General features: G+C 47.2%; 1 protein-coding gene across 1 annotated transcript in view; it reads right to left on the bottom strand.

Moving 5' to 3' along the window:
- NLRC3 (NLR family CARD domain containing 3) overlaps positions 1–14,704 on the bottom strand; it is a 37,664-nt gene extending 22,960 nt beyond the window's left edge. The window contains exons 1-11 of the mRNA XM_043975320.1: positions 14,650–14,704; positions 13,621–13,881; positions 11,547–13,308; positions 9,556–9,642; positions 7,535–7,618; positions 6,719–6,802; positions 5,570–5,653; positions 3,681–3,764; positions 2,750–2,833; positions 2,117–2,200; positions 657–740 (exon numbers count right to left, since the gene is read on the bottom strand). Coding sequence (XP_043831255.1) covers positions 657–740; positions 2,117–2,200; positions 2,750–2,833; positions 3,681–3,764; positions 5,570–5,653; positions 6,719–6,802; positions 7,535–7,618; positions 9,556–9,642; positions 11,547–13,308; positions 13,621–13,881; positions 14,650–14,656 — 2,705 coding nt within the window. The 5' untranslated portion in view covers positions 14,657–14,704. The remainder of the gene's footprint in view (positions 1–656; positions 741–2,116; positions 2,201–2,749; positions 2,834–3,680; positions 3,765–5,569; positions 5,654–6,718; positions 6,803–7,534; positions 7,619–9,555; positions 9,643–11,546; positions 13,309–13,620; positions 13,882–14,649) is intronic.
- Positions 14,705–15,913: the final 1,209 nt, after the last annotated feature.

Below are 15,913 nucleotides of genomic sequence, written 5' to 3'. Positions count from 1 at the left end.
AACTCCATAGGGCGGCTGAACCAGATTAAAATGTAAGCAGGAATGTTTAACAAAATTTAAAAAACAAAAAACGTAACACAAATGCTGTTAATTTGTGGCCTGTGGAGATCTGTTTCTATTTGAGTTTGACACCGCGGGTCTACACCAACTTCTGTCACTTTAAAAGACCGATTGAAGATTTTGCATTTACTGTCACAACAATCTAAGGTAGGCATACCCATTTTCACATATGAAGAAACTAGGGCTCAGATAGGTGAAGTGACTTTAACCAGTCAGTCAACAAGCATTCGTTAGGTCCCTATTATGTGCCAAGTCCTGTGCTTGATGCTGGGCAGAGGAGGGGAGAAATCAACACAAATGTGACAGGATTACAGTAATGTATCTAGTTAATGACAGAGCCGGACTAGAACCATGTGTTTTGTCCTAAAGCCTCAGGCCCTTTCTCTGATATTGTGAGGTAAAGTCAAGGAGGATCATTGCTCTCTCCTAGTCCCTCTCATGCCCAACCAGGCCAGGGAGGCTGGAATTCCCAAAAGGGAATATGGTGACACAAAAATAATAGAAACCATCTTGAGGAGCAAACATACCAATAGGCTAATGCCCATGCCTTCCGCTACCCTGTCCCTCACCAAGCCCTCCCCAGAGACCTGACGTACTCCAAGTTCTGGAGGGCCCGATTGCTGCGCAGAGCACCTGCAATCTTCCGAGCTCCCTCTGCACTGATGGAGTTTTCACGGAGGCTGAGGAGAGAAAGCGATTCTCAGTATTCCAAAGTGAGTTGTGGAGGCCCTCCTGAGGAGACCATCCCAGACACCTTTGCCTTCTCAGGCCCAGGATACCCGGATACCAGGATACCCAGGTGCCCATAGGACCTGCAAACTACAGGGCTGAGTGGGAGGCCAGGCTGGGGAGGGGTAGCTAAGAAAGGCAGGAGGGGTTAAGGAGAGACCCGAACTAGATGCACATTTGTAGAGAGCCCTCCCCAAATCTTTGCCTATTATCAATTCCATCTATCACCACCACCTCCCTCAACTCCCCCACCTTGAGGGTCCTGAACTTCCTGGAAAGCCTTTTGCCTGCCTCCTTCCCTGGGCTATCTTGTGAGGAAAGTTCGGAGGGAGGAAGGGAGGGAGTAGAGGAAGGGAGGGGGAGAGAGAGAGAGAGAGAGAGAGGAGAAAAAAGAGGAGAGGGGAGGGAGAGAGAAAGGAAATAAAGGGAGGAAGACAGAGGAAGGGAGGGAGAGAGAAAGAAAGGGAGGAAAGAAAAGAGAAAGAGGGAGGAAGAGAAGAAAAAAGGAGGGAGGAAAAAAGAGAAAGAAGGCAGATGAAGAAGTATGGAGAGAGGGTGAAAGAAAGGAGAGGAAGGGAGGGAGAGGAAGAGAGAGGGAGGGAAGAAGAGAGAGAGAAAATGGAGGGAAGGAGGAAGAAAATGAAAATGAACAAGGAGGAGGAAAAAGAAGATGGAGAAAGGATAAAAGAGAGGAAAGACAGGGAGGGAGAAAGATATGGAGAGAGAGAGGAAGAGAGGGAGAGAGGGAAGCGAGAGGGAGGGAGGGAGGGAGGGAGAGAGACAGGGGAAAGTGGTACCACAAGCAGATTCTGCTGTTTGGGGGGGCGGGGTGTTCTTAGTCACAGACTTAGAACTGGGCAAAATCTTAATGATTATATAGTCCAACCCACTCACTTTACAGATGAAGAAACTGAAGCCTAGAGAGGTAATGTGACTTGCCCAAGATCACAGAGCTAGTGTGGTGAGGATTTGAATCCAGGTCCTCTAACTTCAAATCCAATGTTCTTTCTACTGAACCACACTGTCACCCAAACAACCCAGGACATAGTAAGTACCCTTATCTAATGTGGATCAAAGGAAGAGATTTGTGGCTGCTATTAATTATTGGGTCCATTTCTGTGGGCACCAAAGAGAGCTTTTTGACAAAGCTTTAGCACGCAGTTCACCCTTAGGCAGGACCTGATCTCCTCTAGGCTTTTTTCCTGTAGGAGTGGGAAAGTCCTGAATGATACCTCCACAATGATAAATCAGTCTCTTTTGGTTCTAGCAAGGAGATTTCCCTTGGGAAATGGGAATCCACAGTTGGACAGCAGGAACCAAGACTTACTTAAGACTGAGGAGAGTCTGATTTGAGCAGAGAGCATGTGTCAAGGCAGCCACCCCAGCATCACTGATGGAATTGCTCTGAAGGCTAAGGACAGAGAAAGGAAGGAAACCATTACACTCTGCACGCCTGGCCAGGCTGCTATCAGGGAAATCAGTGTCCTGCCATGGCTAGGGAGTGAGCTGTACATAACCCACAGCACCAGAGGCCAAAGGTGCCGGTCAAATCCATTCAATTCAACAAGAAATTCATCCTGCATGTATCAGTCTATGTCCCAATGGGACATAGAGTCATCATCCCTGTAACTTTGCCCCAACCTGGATGCCACTCTCCAAGAGGGCAGGAACAATCTTTGCTTCTGTATTTGTATCCTCAGAGCTTAGTGGAGATGTTAGCACAGTAAATGCTTAATAAATGTTTTTTAATTCCTTCATTCCTTCATTCCTACACCTACTATGGGCCCTGAATGTTGCGCTGAGGGAGACCTAAAGTTTTGATAAGAAAAGGTGCCTGCCCTCACAGAGATTATAGTCTATACCAGTTTCCTCCCCCAAAATGGCTTCAGATCATTTTCCCCTTCCTACACAACTGTTACTGCCCAGTGAGCACAGTCTTGACTCCCCCAAACAGACTTACTCCAGGGTAAGAAGGCCTTGGTTCACCTTCAGTGCTTCTGCCAGAGCTTTGGCACCATCATTCCCAACACTGTTACTAGAGAACCTGGGAACAAGCAAATAAGAGTAGTGAGCTTAGTCTCATTCCCTCCTCCCCTCCCCTCCCCCCCCCTCCTCCTCTCCAGGAAGGCATGTGCTTCTCATCATATTTTTTTTATCTTTCCCTCCCATGACTTGGAGAGCCCTGTCAGAGTAGCTTACAAAGCCAGCAACATGGCCGCCATTCCTCTTAAGAATTCCCAATGGACCAATAGGCACCATCCAAGTCATTTACACAGGATAGGGGGCAAAAGTGTTGATTTTTTGTCTTTGAATCCCTAGAAGTTGAACTTTTGGGTACTTTACTTATGAAATCTTCCATTGAAGGCATTTTCTGGCACCTCATCAGATTATGGAGATGATGCTAGGCACTTAAAAGCCATGACAAGTCTTGTTAAGTCCTCCCAAGCTGGGAAGGCTTCATGCAGGGGCCAGGTAACAAACCACATCTGTTGCCCAAGGGCCAGCCCAGCTAAGTTCAGAGGAGTTTCATCATCACTAGAATCACCAGTGGGTAAGAAACCTCTTTAGCCATGGCGTCCAGGAAGCACCATCTTCTAATGCACAGAGAGGCTGCCATTGCTAATGGCAGAGGGACTGCCCACACACTGAAATAATGGCTCCTAGGAGTGCCTGTGACCGAGTCAGGAAATATCGCTCAATAGCTTGGGAGATGGAGGCTCATCCAGTGCCAGTTAGGGAGGCAGAAGCCACACCGGGCTGGATTGATCCTAGGTCTTTTGACTTTTAGTCTGGTTCCAGGTCTACTTAGCCTGTCACCAGTGTCCAACTTTCACTCACCCTGGTACCCAGGAACGTTACAGAAAGAGAAGCATTCTCAGAGATTTCCTTACATGAGTTCCTTCAGGCTCCCATTTTTCTTTAGGGCATCTGCAATCGGCTTGGCTCCAGGAGGCCCAATGGCATTCTTTTGTAGGCTGTGGAAGAGTCAGAGTGACTCATAAATGCCATCCATCAGTCACTCTATGGACAAAGGACTGGGCAGGTAGGGAATGGGATCAAAGGACAGAGGTGAAGGGGATGACTGCCTTTTCCCTGCAATCATGCCCCTATGATTCTCTAGGGAGTATCTATCTGTGAGCCCCAGTGTGATATCCCAATGAGGAGCTGGAAATGGGAGTAAAGCAGGATTGGGCAGTGGCTCCATAACCAAGGTGAGGGAAGACAGTCCTTTTGAGCACCAAAGTATATAGGATGAGGGTGTAGGTAAGTCACTGAGGCTATCATCCTACCCTGAATAAGAAGCAGGAAGTATGGATTGATGGACATCTATGTGTTTGTACAACTGTCTCCAGGAGCCCAGCCAACATTTGCTTGGGGTCAAAGTATCAAAGCAATGTATTAATTGGTTTTGCTGATAAAAAACCTTATGTCTCTTTTTTATTATAGGATTAAAAATTACGATTATAGATTATAATTAAAATTATGGGATAAAAATATATAGAACTGCTTTCTGGAAGAAGAGAGAAAGAGGGAGGCAGGGAAAATTTAGTTAATGTAAAAACAAATCATAACAATAAAAAATTATAGGTTTCTTTTTTAAAGAGTGAGTATGGACCACATAGTATTCCTTCCCAGTCTGAAGTTGCTTTGGGACCCCTGCAAAAAACCTTATACATACCATTGTTGGGTTATACCCAACTTGGTCTAGACCTCTCCTTTGTATTAAAACATTCTGCCTCATGGGGGCAGCATAGTGTAAGAGTGTGGACTTGAAGTCAAAATGGCCTAGATTCGAATCCTAACTGACATTTTCTTGCTGTGTGACCTTGGCAGGTCATTTAATCCAAGACAGTTTCCTCATCTATAAAATGGGGATAATTCTTGTAGCACTTATATCACAGAGTTAGGACCAGGATAAAGTGAAATAATGAATTTAAAGCACCTTGCAAACCTTGAAGAGTTTCATAAGTATCCATTATTATTTTATCATATTTATTGGTCATATATATTTTTGTCCTTCCTTTTGGATTGCAGACTCCTTAATGGGAAGGCCTGAGACATTTCCATCTTTGTCTCCCCAGCCCTTAGCCCTGAGCCCCGCCAATAGTAAGCACTTGCAGGTTGTTAGAAGCCAGGGATACTTGCAGGCCAGAGAATCTCCTCTAAGAGCCCTTCATTTTCCTTTATTTTTTTATTTTTTATTTATTTATTTTTTTTTTGCGGGGCAATGGGGGTTAAGTGACTTGCCCAGGGTCACACAGCTAGTAAGTATTAATTGTCTGAGGCTGGATTTGAACTCAGGTACTCCTGAATCCAGGGCCAGCGCTTTAACCACTGCGCCATCTAGCTGCCCCATTTTCCTTTAAACCTTGCATTTCTTCTCCATTCTCATTCCCTATAGCTTTTTGTCTTTTTTTTTTTTTTTTTTTTGGTGAGGCAATTGGGGTTAAATGACTTGCCTAGGGTCACACAGCTAATAAGTGTCAAGTATCTGAGGCTGGATTTGAACTCAGGTCCTCCTGAATCCAGGGCTGGTGCTCTATCTACTGCACTACCTAGCTGCCCCTCCTTTTGTCTTTTTGTCTTAACATGTTTTTGTTTTTGTTCAAGGGAAATGAACCTTGGGAAAAATCGGTTATTCTGGTCAAAAGGTCCTGGAGACCCCTAACATGCCCCAGCCCTTATTCCTGCTCACAGTAGATGTGCAGAGAGGTCTGCAGAAGACAAGGAGGGGCAAGGAACATGTTAGGGGCGCCGGGCCAGCCTTCAGGACACTCACTGCAACATGGAGAGCATGTGGTTCACCATCAGGGCATCTGCAAGGAACTTGGCACCATCATCCTTGATGATATTATTCTGGAGGCTGTAGTACAAAAAGAAAGAGACTCTCAGAGTTGGCAGTGTGGTGTAGTGGCTAGAGGTCCAGACAGAAGAGCTGGGTTCAAATCCTTTCTCATATACATAAAAGTTCTATGATCCTGGACAAGTCACTCAGTTTTCTCATTGGAAAATTCATCCCTCAGAAGGTTGTTGTGAGGTTAAAGTGAGACAGGGTATACATGTAGGGATAGGATAAGGGATGAGGATCAGACTTGAGATCTCATTGGTAGGAGGATCTCCTACTAATACAGGTTGTCTCCTTTTCTGTAACTTATAGTCTTAGAGAGTCGCCTACAGCAAAGCTTCCTAAACTGTGGGTTGCAACTGCATAACTGAACATAAGGGTCATGAAAAATTTGGCAACAGTAAAAGGTTATGTGTACCTATTTTATATACCTGGGATTTTGTAAAAATTTCTCAGGCGAAAAGGGGTCTCAAGTGGAAAAATGTAAGAAGCCCTGACCTACAGCACTGGGACTTGTCTAGGGTCACAAAGCCAGTGTGGGTCTGAGGCAGAACTTGAACCCAGGTCTTTCTGGCTCCAGAGTGGTATTCTATCCACGATGTCACGCCACCTCTCCATACATTAAGGACACTTTATAAACATTCCCTTTGATTCTTCTGTTCCTTTGGTTTTGCTTGGAGATGGGGATCACCTAGCCAGCCTGGAACAGAGCCCCCTTAGGGTTTCCCATTCCACGGAACCCAAATGACTCTATGAATAGGCAAGCCTGGCCATTAGAATGACTTTTAGTCTGTCTACCTGATGGGATTTGGGCCAGTATCACCACAGCCCCCCTTTGCTTTTTTTTTTGTTTGTTTTTTGCAGGGCAATGAGGGTTAAGTGACTTGCCCAGGGTCACACAGCTAGTAAGTGTCAAGTATCTGAGGCAGGATTTGAACTCAGGTACTCCTGAATCCAGGGCCGGTGCTTTACCACTGTGCCATCTAGCTGCCCCCACAGTCCCCCTTTGTGGCTCCTGAAGGTTTTCCTAGGCCCTCTCACAGCATAGATCTTTTGGCAAAAGGAGTCATTGGTAACACCCACCTCAGGGACATCAAGACACGGTTAATCTTCAAAGAATCTGCCAAGGCCTTGGCTCCTTGTGGTCCGATGGAATTACTTCGAAGACTGGTAGAAGAACAACACAGCAAGAATGATAAGGTTAGCTTCCTCTGTTTGCTGAAGGGAATTGTGTGTCACTATTTTAGGCTTTATCCTTGAAATCACTGATTCTCAGAGGGGTGGCTTGGGGTTTTGTGTCTTGGTACTTGTTTGGGGGAAGGAGAAGGGGAAGGTCAGGGAAGGAGAGGGTTCCTGAGAGTGAGATTATTGGGAAAAAAACCAGGGGGTCCCCTGGGACCAGACACACACTTAGAGAAAGAGGCCCAGGGACCTGCCTGGCTGATACATGACTAGAACATGGCTAGAAACAGCCCTAAGGAAAGAATGTGGACCCGAGCAGAGGAGCAAGAGGTATCACCTGACTAGGAACCAGATACCTGAACACACAAAAAAGTATCTTGTTGGCAGGGGAAGACAACAAGCGTTGTAACTGTGGCAGGGACAGATGAGAAACCTAAAGGCCCTTAGTGATAAAGGAAGCCATTCCAGCCACACACACACTACATGGTGGTGAAGAATGATCGGCTATGTCACCATCCTGTATCTGGGGACCCAGCGTGTGACAGGCAGAAGACCTAATCATTTCCACCAGAGGCCCCTGGAAAAAAAGGGGGGAATGGGCCTTTGTCAAAACTCCCTGCCTTGGCTGGGTTCACCAGGACAGGAGAAACCGGGACTAGCTGCTGGTCCCTGAACCCAGTGGTCTGGTTTTTATAATGGAAAACACATCCAACTTACTCCAAGACCGTCAGGCTTCTGTTGACCAGGAGGGATCTGGCCAGAGCTTTGGCCCCTTTGTTGTGGATCTGATTCTCAGCCAAGCTGCCCAAGGAAGAAAAGAGGACCTAATATTTCCGGATCTTCCAACTCCTCTACCACTTTCTGTATCCACCCCCTGTCCCCAGCACCTCCAGCCACACCCAGGGGCACAGTTTGGGCAAGCCTCTTGTCTATTGCACTCATTTGTGCTTTGTATTTGTTACCATTTAGCTTTTTATGTGTTTATACCCAATAGAATAGTTTCTTTTTTTAAAAAATTATTATTTTCCCCCAATTACATGTAAAAATAATTTAAACATTTTTTTTCAAATTTTGCATTCCAAATTCTCTCCCTCCCTCTCCCCTATTACCCTCACGGAGAAGGCAAAACACAAATAATTAAGCTTCTTAAGGACAGGGACTTTGTCTCATCTGTTTCTCCCCCCCCCCCCATGAGGTGGGGAGCACAGGGTCCCCAGTACTCCACGCACTCAATAATGAATTGTGGAACAAATGCCTGTTTTCCCTCCCCTCTCCAATTTTTGCAATCTTAATAACAATAATGGCTAACATTTATATAGCACTTACTAGGTGCCAGGCACTGTGCTAAGCACTTTACAGTTATCATTTCATCTGAGCCTCACAACAACCCTGGGAGAGAGGTGCTGTCATTATTCCCATTTTACAGATGAGGTTAAGTGACTTGCCCAAGGTCAAACAGCTGGTAAGTGCCAGATTTGACCTCAAGTCTCCTTGACTCCAGGCAGGTGCTCTATTCACTGCACCACCTAGCTGCCTACTTATCTGGGTCCAGAAGAAAAGTCATCTCTAGGGAGCCTTCCTTAATGCCCCCAGGCTGAAAACATGCCCTTCCTCTGACCTTGCAAAGCACCCTGCACTTTCCTTATAGTCTTTTTTGGAGGGTGGCAGGGTGCAGACTTGTCATTTCATCCGTGTGGGGAATGCATGGTATGGAAATGCCCTTCACTCGGACCGTGGAACATCTCCTCTAACACGTAGACAGGGACCAACCTGGGACCACTGAGACATTCTGTGACAAGTGCCCATGGTTACCCAACTGCTATAGGCAGGAGTTGGAGAGCTGAATGTGGGTCTTCTTGGCTCCCTGGCCAGCCCTCTATCTACCAGCCATTCATTATGTTCTTGCTGTGCTCTATTCTGAACCTGAGTGAGTTCTGAACCCTAATGTCAGAGGCAGCTGGGGAGGCAGTGAATCATTAGCTGGGCCTGGAGTCAGGAAGACCTGAGTTCCTGTCTGGCCTCAGACACTTACTAGCGTATGACCTTGGGCAAGCGATTTCACCTTTGCCTCAGTTTCATCAACTGTAAAATTGAGATCATAATAGTACCTATCTCCCAATGTTGTTGTGAGGATCAAATGAGATAATATTCGTAAAGCACTTAGCACAGGGCTTGTCATTTAGGAGGTGCTTAATAAATGCTTATTTCCTCCCTTCCTCGAATTCTACTTCCCTCCTTCCTTTCCTTCTTCCTTCCTTCCTTCCTCCCTCCCTCCCTCCTTTCCTTCTTTATCCCTCCCTCCCTTCCTTCTTCCCTCCTTCCCTTCCTTTCTTCCTTCCTCCCTTCCTTCCTTCTCCCTCCCTCCTTTCTTTTCTTTCTTCTTTCTTTCCTTCTTTCCCTAGTTGGTATATATTCATTATATATTCTCATTTGTATACATCATTTCACCCTCCCCTCCCCCCACCCCCCATCCCTGCCAATATTATAACCCATGAGATGAGGACCTTTGTCCCTAGCACAGACTTTGCAGAGGGAGTACTTAACAGTGAACAAATGAATAAATGAATGTTCAACAACTTGGATTGCTGGGGAACCTATTAAGAAGCATCACATCACTGGGGGTGGGATGAAGGAGGATGGTTTTTGCTGAATCAGGAGAGCTGGTGGGCAGGGTTAGGGAGAGCCTCCTCTCCTTAGGGGAGGGGGTGCAGTTTGCCCTGGGCTGCTGCTGTTGTTACCTGATCTTCTGAATGTGACAATCCTTGCTGCTCAGTACACTGCCCAGCAGCTCCATCACACTGTCTTGAAACTGGTTGTTATCCAGCCTGGTCAAGCAGAGCAGAGCAGAGAGCACTTTTTAACCAACAGCAGGAGGGACAAGAAGTGTTCTCTTCTCCCCTCCCTCTCCTGTTCCTCAATGACCAGGGGTATCTTAAGGAGCTGGGTCCATTTTGGATAGATAGGGTCTCTGTAGTGACTTAGGAAGAGTGTAAGGCAGAGTTAAGGGATGGGCCAGAGGCATAGCAAAACAGAGAGCTGCTTTATAGGGGATCCAGATCAAAGTCCAGGTCTTAACCTAGGATTTCCGACTCCCAGGCTAGGACCATTTCCCACCTGTTCCACCCCAAAGAGCCTCGGGACCTCTCTGATCAGCCAACAAGAATGTGCAGCTCTCTCCTGAGAGCACTTGGCAAGCCCAACCCACTGGCCATTCTTAGGGGGTGTTGCCCAGGTCCTCTGGCAACTGACTACCCTTGAGAGTACTTGCCTCTCTTAGATACCAGCCCCTGGATCACTTAGGAACTGCTCCCACTTACTCCATGTCTAGCCTCTTGTCAGAAGCTGTGAGTGACATGACACATACTCTGATTGGTCACAGGAGCTCAATGGGCATGGACCACAGAATAGGAACTGCCATGTACCCCCAAATCCTAGGGGAACTTCAGGGGTTTCTGATATAAGCCTTGAAAAGGGGGCGGGCCAGAATCTGGGGGACAAGGTTAGAAATTGACATTTTCTGAAATTGTCATGGGGCAATGGGAGGGATGTGAGTACTTCTCAGGCTCTTCTAATAGGTTCAGACTCTAGGACTGGACAAGACATTGTGAAGGCTTTTCTGGAGAGTCCTGGAACCTCTAAAAGGACTTCCCTTCCCTTACCCTACCCCAAACAAAGGACTCTGGATCTGCAATCAATAAAGCCGATGAATGGATATTCCTAAAGCACAGGTGTTAACATTTACTACCCTGCTCAAGAAGCTTCAGTGGCTCCCTATTACCTCTAGTATCAAATGCTCATTTGGTGTCTAAAGCCACTGACAACCTGGTACCAGCCTACTTCTAGGCTAATTATACATTACTCCCCATCAAGAATGCGACATTCTAAGGGGCAGCTAGGTGGCGTAGTGGATAGAGCACTGGCCCTGGAGTCAGGAGTACCTGAGTTCAAATCCGGCCTCAGACACTTAACACTTATTAGCTGTGTGACCCTGGGCAAGTCACTTAACCCCAATTTCCTCACTTAAAAAAAAAAAAAAAGAATGCTACATTCTAGCTAAACTTGATATTTCCTCTATACAATATTCCGTCTCCCACTTCTGGGTCCACCTCATGTCTCCCATGTTCTCCTTCTTCTCCTCTGCCTCTTGGAGCCCAGAGCTCTCTCAGGCTCAATTCAAATAGCCCTTCTTTCAAGAGGCCTTTCAGGACTCCCAGAGGTCTTCCTCCCTACCAAATTCACCTAATGCTTCTTTTGTAAGGATCCTGTATTAATATCTATAAACATGTTATAATCCCCCTATTAGAGTGTAAGTTTCTTGAAGGCAGAAGTTTATATCCTCAGTGTTTATCACAATGCCTGTCTGGCATACAGTAGGTACATAATAAATGCTTGTTGATTGATTGAGTGAGTCAGAACCTGGAGTGAGGTGGGGGGCATTCTCATGGCCTGGTGTTGTGAGGTATATGCCATACAGCTAGTCATGGCCAGTGGCTGCTATCGCCCTCTCTGAGCTTTGCGAGGAAAGGATGGGCAAGAAGTCGGCAAGGCCTGGAAGACAGAAAATAGGCAGGGCTGCTCTCCTTTCAGTGTGGGAAAGGGTAAAAGCATCTGAGTTGCTCATTTTTCTTCTGCATCTCAGACCTTGAGCTCGTCCATGCACCTATCTCACCCCTACCACCCCATGCCCAAAGCCTCACAAGAAAATACCCACTATGTCCCCCGTGGGCACCTGAGGTTCCTGCAGTAGAGGAGCTGGGGCAGCAGGCTCTTGAGGATGGCATAGTTGAGGCACCTGGTAAGGTTGGTCTCCCGGGCACAGACCTCAGAGACCTGCAAGAGGTAGGCCAGAGCCGAGCGGTGCATGGGGTCCAACAGCCCAGCCAGGCTTTCACTCTCCAGAGCCTCCTCCACCGTCCTGGCCAGCTCCGTGTGCTGCAGCTCGTGCAGGCACCGTAGGGCATTCACAGTGCGAGAGGAAATAGGGGCATCGGCCCTGAGGTAGCCCTGCAGGTGGGCCACAGCCTGGGCCCGGTAGCTGCTGTGCTCATCCCGCCCCAGGAACCAGCCAGCCAGCAGTGAGTTGACCTGTGGGGAGAGGAGACCCGACAGGAAGCGTAAAAATACATCCAACTGCCCACCATCCTCCTGGAGTGCCCGCTGAACGGCGTTCCTGAAGTGGGTGAGGAAGCCAAGCTTGGGCCAGGACATGCCGCTCTCTGTGAAGAGGTCAAAGATTGCCCTCTTGGCTGCACTGTAGTAATAAGCAGCAGCTGCAAATTCTTGCAAGGTGAGGTGGATGAAGCAGTAGGCAGAGGACGCTGGGGTTTCTTCCCGGAGGAGGAAGCGTCCGCACAGGCTGCTCTGTAAGAGGGGTAGGTCAACACCAAAAGCCTTCATGTCCTGTTCATAAAACACATACTTCTTTCTGAGGAGGCCGTGGAAGGCCAGTCGGCCCAAGGTCCCCATCATCTTCCTGCCACTGTGGACAGCCTGCTCAATCTTTGGGCTTTCCCTCAGCTTGTCCTGTCCCTCCCCACATAGCGCCATCTTGAAGTACCATGAGTAGATCTCGGAGAGGGTCCTTGGAGGTGCCAACTCTGAGGTTTGGCATCCCAGCCCATTCCTGAGCAGGTAACCCAGCACTGTCCCACACAGCCGGCAGAAGGAAGGGACTGTGCACATCAGATACAGGGCCTTGTTGGCCTGGACTTGACTCAGGATTTGGCCAGGGAGGTCATGACTCTCAGGAAACATCTGGTTCAAATAGTTCTGGATCTCCACCTCAGTGAATCCCCGGATCTCAGTCATCCGGTCCACCAACCCCCCTGGAATCTGGCTGGCAGCTGTTGGGCGGGATGTCACCCAGACCGAAACTTTTGGAAACAGGTTCCCACGGATGATGTTAGTGATAAGATTGTCCACTGGGATCTCTTTCTTAGGATCTGTGCAAGCCACCGTGTTGGAAAAATCCAGAGGGACTTTAAATTCATCCAGTCCGTCTAGAATCATCAGCACCTGCTTGGAACCTAAGTATGTCAGCCCTGTCTCACCCATGTGGGGAAAGGCTGAGAGGATAAGTTTCTCTGCAGATAGCTTCTCATAAATGTTGAGTTCCCGGAAATTCAAAGGCAGCACCAGAGAGATGTCCTTACTGATCTCCCCGTGGGCCCACATGGAGACATACTGAGTCACCAGAGTAGTCTTGCCAATGCCAGCGACCCCAACAGTCAGAGAGATCCGGGGAGGAATTGAGACTTTGGAGAGAGGTAGAAACAGTCGCTCAAGAGGGATTGTTTTGGACACATGCCTCTGGCCCCGAGTGGCTTCAATCTGGGTGAAGTCATGTTCTTTTATTTGGAGATCGGTCAAGCCCTCCACTAACAATAAGTTGGTCAATCTTTCTGAGGCAGTGTTCTCAGACAGGAGGCCTATGTCCACGCTGACACGATATTTGCTCAAGAGAACCTCCAAGTGCTTCTGCATCCCAGAATCTGCAGAGATAAGATGGGGGAGGAGTTGGGAATTGGTCAGAAAGAGAAGTTTAAATAAATCCCTTTCTTTCCAGATATGTATATGTGTGTGTGTGTGTGTGTGTGTGTGTGTGTGTGTAGAGAGGGAGAAATAGAGAGATTGGGGCTGGGGAGGGGTTTATTCAGTGGATCATGCAGGGGTAGAGAGACAAGGAAAAGGGAGGGATAAGGAAGGGAGATGGAGTGAAAGAAGAGGGAAAAAGGGAGCGAGGAGAAGTGGAGAAAATAATGAGTGCTAGATCTTTTCCCCATTCTTTTTCAGGTACTGCCTACCATGGGCAGTACTGTGGATGCTGAGCTGGGCAGTAGAATTCTCAATGAAGTCCTGTCCAGCCTGGGAGCCCTGGCTGCCCTTCCCAGCCAGCAGATCGATGAGCACCTTCACCTTCTGGGTGGGGGAACTGGCCCCCTGAATAAGGCTAAACTCCTCCTCTCTCAGTACTTCCTGCTTCCTCATGGAACCCAAAATCTCCTCCAGAAGATGTGAGGAGATGACTTGAACCAGCTGCTTACAGTGCCACTGCATCCAGGTGCCTGTCCATAGTAGGTAGGGGTGGGGAAGAGAGAGAGAGAGAGAGAGAGAGAGAGAGAGAGAGAGAGAGAGAGAGAGAGAGAGAGAGAGAGAGAGAGAGAGAGAGAGAGAGAGAGGTTAGATGAAGGAACCTGTAGGGAGAGACCTTGTCTACTTCTTGTAGGGGAATAGAACACCTAGGGACAGGGAATCTGCACTATCAGGGCTCAAGGAATAAGAGCAAGATGCCTGGACACTGCCTGGGGTCCAAGCCTCCGAGACGTAAGCTTGGCCAACGTGTGGGAAGACTGTCCCACATACTGTTCCATGAGAATAGCTCCCAAGTAGAAGCACATAACTCTGTGATACCTGACTCTCCGATATATGCTAGGAGTCTTATAAAATCCAAGGGACTTTAACTCCCATGAGATAAGTGACTAAAACAGCATCAATGTTTCCTTTGAGACACTAGAGATTCAAATGACTCGATAGGTCATAGGAGGGAGCCGCCTCCTCCAGGCCTTACATTCTGGTCAAAGTAGACTTAATTGGGGAACCTAACTCCAACCCTTTCCCCAAACAGGCAATGTAGTAATAATGGTAGGAAAATATTGGATTGGGAGTCTGAAGATCTCAACTCTGTTATTTTACTCCTTCTGTGACTTTGGGCAAATTACTGTGCCTCAGTTCCCTCATCTGTAAAATGAAGGAATTGAGCTAGATGTTCTTCAAGGGTCCTTACTAGTTCTAATTATTATGATCTTTAACCATGGCAAAGGGACTCCACTCACCTTCCATCAAAGAAAATCCAGGTATTCTGCAGAAAAGATAGCTCTAGTCTTTTTCCAGCCGGGACCCTCCCCAACAGCATCAGGATCCCATGGGTTGGTTTTTAGCAAGTCTCTGTCCATGGTTCTAGGAAAGAATTTGAAGCAGTGATGAGAATGTACAAGAATCATTGATTAGTCCTCAGATCTGCTCCTCAGAGGAAGGAACCAGATCAGGTCCTAGATTTCAAGCTCAAAGAGGCCTTAGAAACCACTGGATCTTACTCCTTCACTTTATACTGAGGCACAGAGGAATTAAGCGACTTTCCCAGGGTCACAGAATCTAGCATCTGAGGCAGGATCTGAACTCAAGTCTTCTTTATTCTAAGTTCATTTCTCTCTCCACTGTTCACAATGGGAAGAAGAAAGCAATGCAGAAGGAAGCTAACAGATGTGGAGAAACTCCCTGTTCAGACTGATTCTGGAAAGACTGCTCCATAAACTTATCCTCCACAACCAGTTATACAATGGGCATTGCACTGACTGCTGGCCTCTGTGGGTCTCCCTGCCTCATGTCTTTCTACACATCCAGTCCTCCACTAGACTGCTGAAAGGCTCCTCCAAGACATCACATCTAGGGCAGCTAGCTAGGTTTCACAGTGGATAAAACACTAGCCTTGGGGTCAAGAGGACCTGAGTTCAAACCTCACCTGACACTTAATAGCTGTGTGACCCTGAGCAAGTCACTTAACCCCAGTTGCCTCAAACATCCCGTGCCATCTCCAGTGGCCCTGATGCATCTTGCCACTGGACCCAGATGGATCTGGAGGAGAGAGTGAGGTTGGTGACCTTGCACAACCCTTCCTCACTTAAAATCCAATTCAATGCAAGTCATGATATTGCTCTGATCTCATGGTCCTCTTCAAGATCAAAGGGCAAACATTTTATATACATATACATACACATGCACACATACACGTACATGTATATACATATACACATATATATGCAAACATTTAAATATAAGGACAAATGTTCTACTTATATATAAATAATATATATATTATATATGTGTGTGTTTATACACATACACACACACACACACACACACACACACACACGTTACTCCTCTACTTGATGAACTCCCATAGCTCCCTATCACCTCCAGGATAAAATATCAATTTCACTGTTTGGCTTTTGAAGTCCTTTACATCCTGGCTCCTTCCTACCTTTTCAGTTTTCTTACTCTTGACCCCCTCCCCCATAATCTATGATCCAGTGTCCTGGT

Source organism: Dromiciops gliroides, chromosome 1, assembly GCF_019393635.1.
Source record: "Dromiciops gliroides isolate mDroGli1 chromosome 1, mDroGli1.pri, whole genome shotgun sequence".
NCBI classification, from domain to species: domain Eukaryota; kingdom Metazoa; phylum Chordata; class Mammalia; order Microbiotheria; family Microbiotheriidae; genus Dromiciops; species Dromiciops gliroides.
Note: the sequence above shows the minus strand (reverse complement) of the source record. Positions and strands in the feature narration are given on the sequence as shown.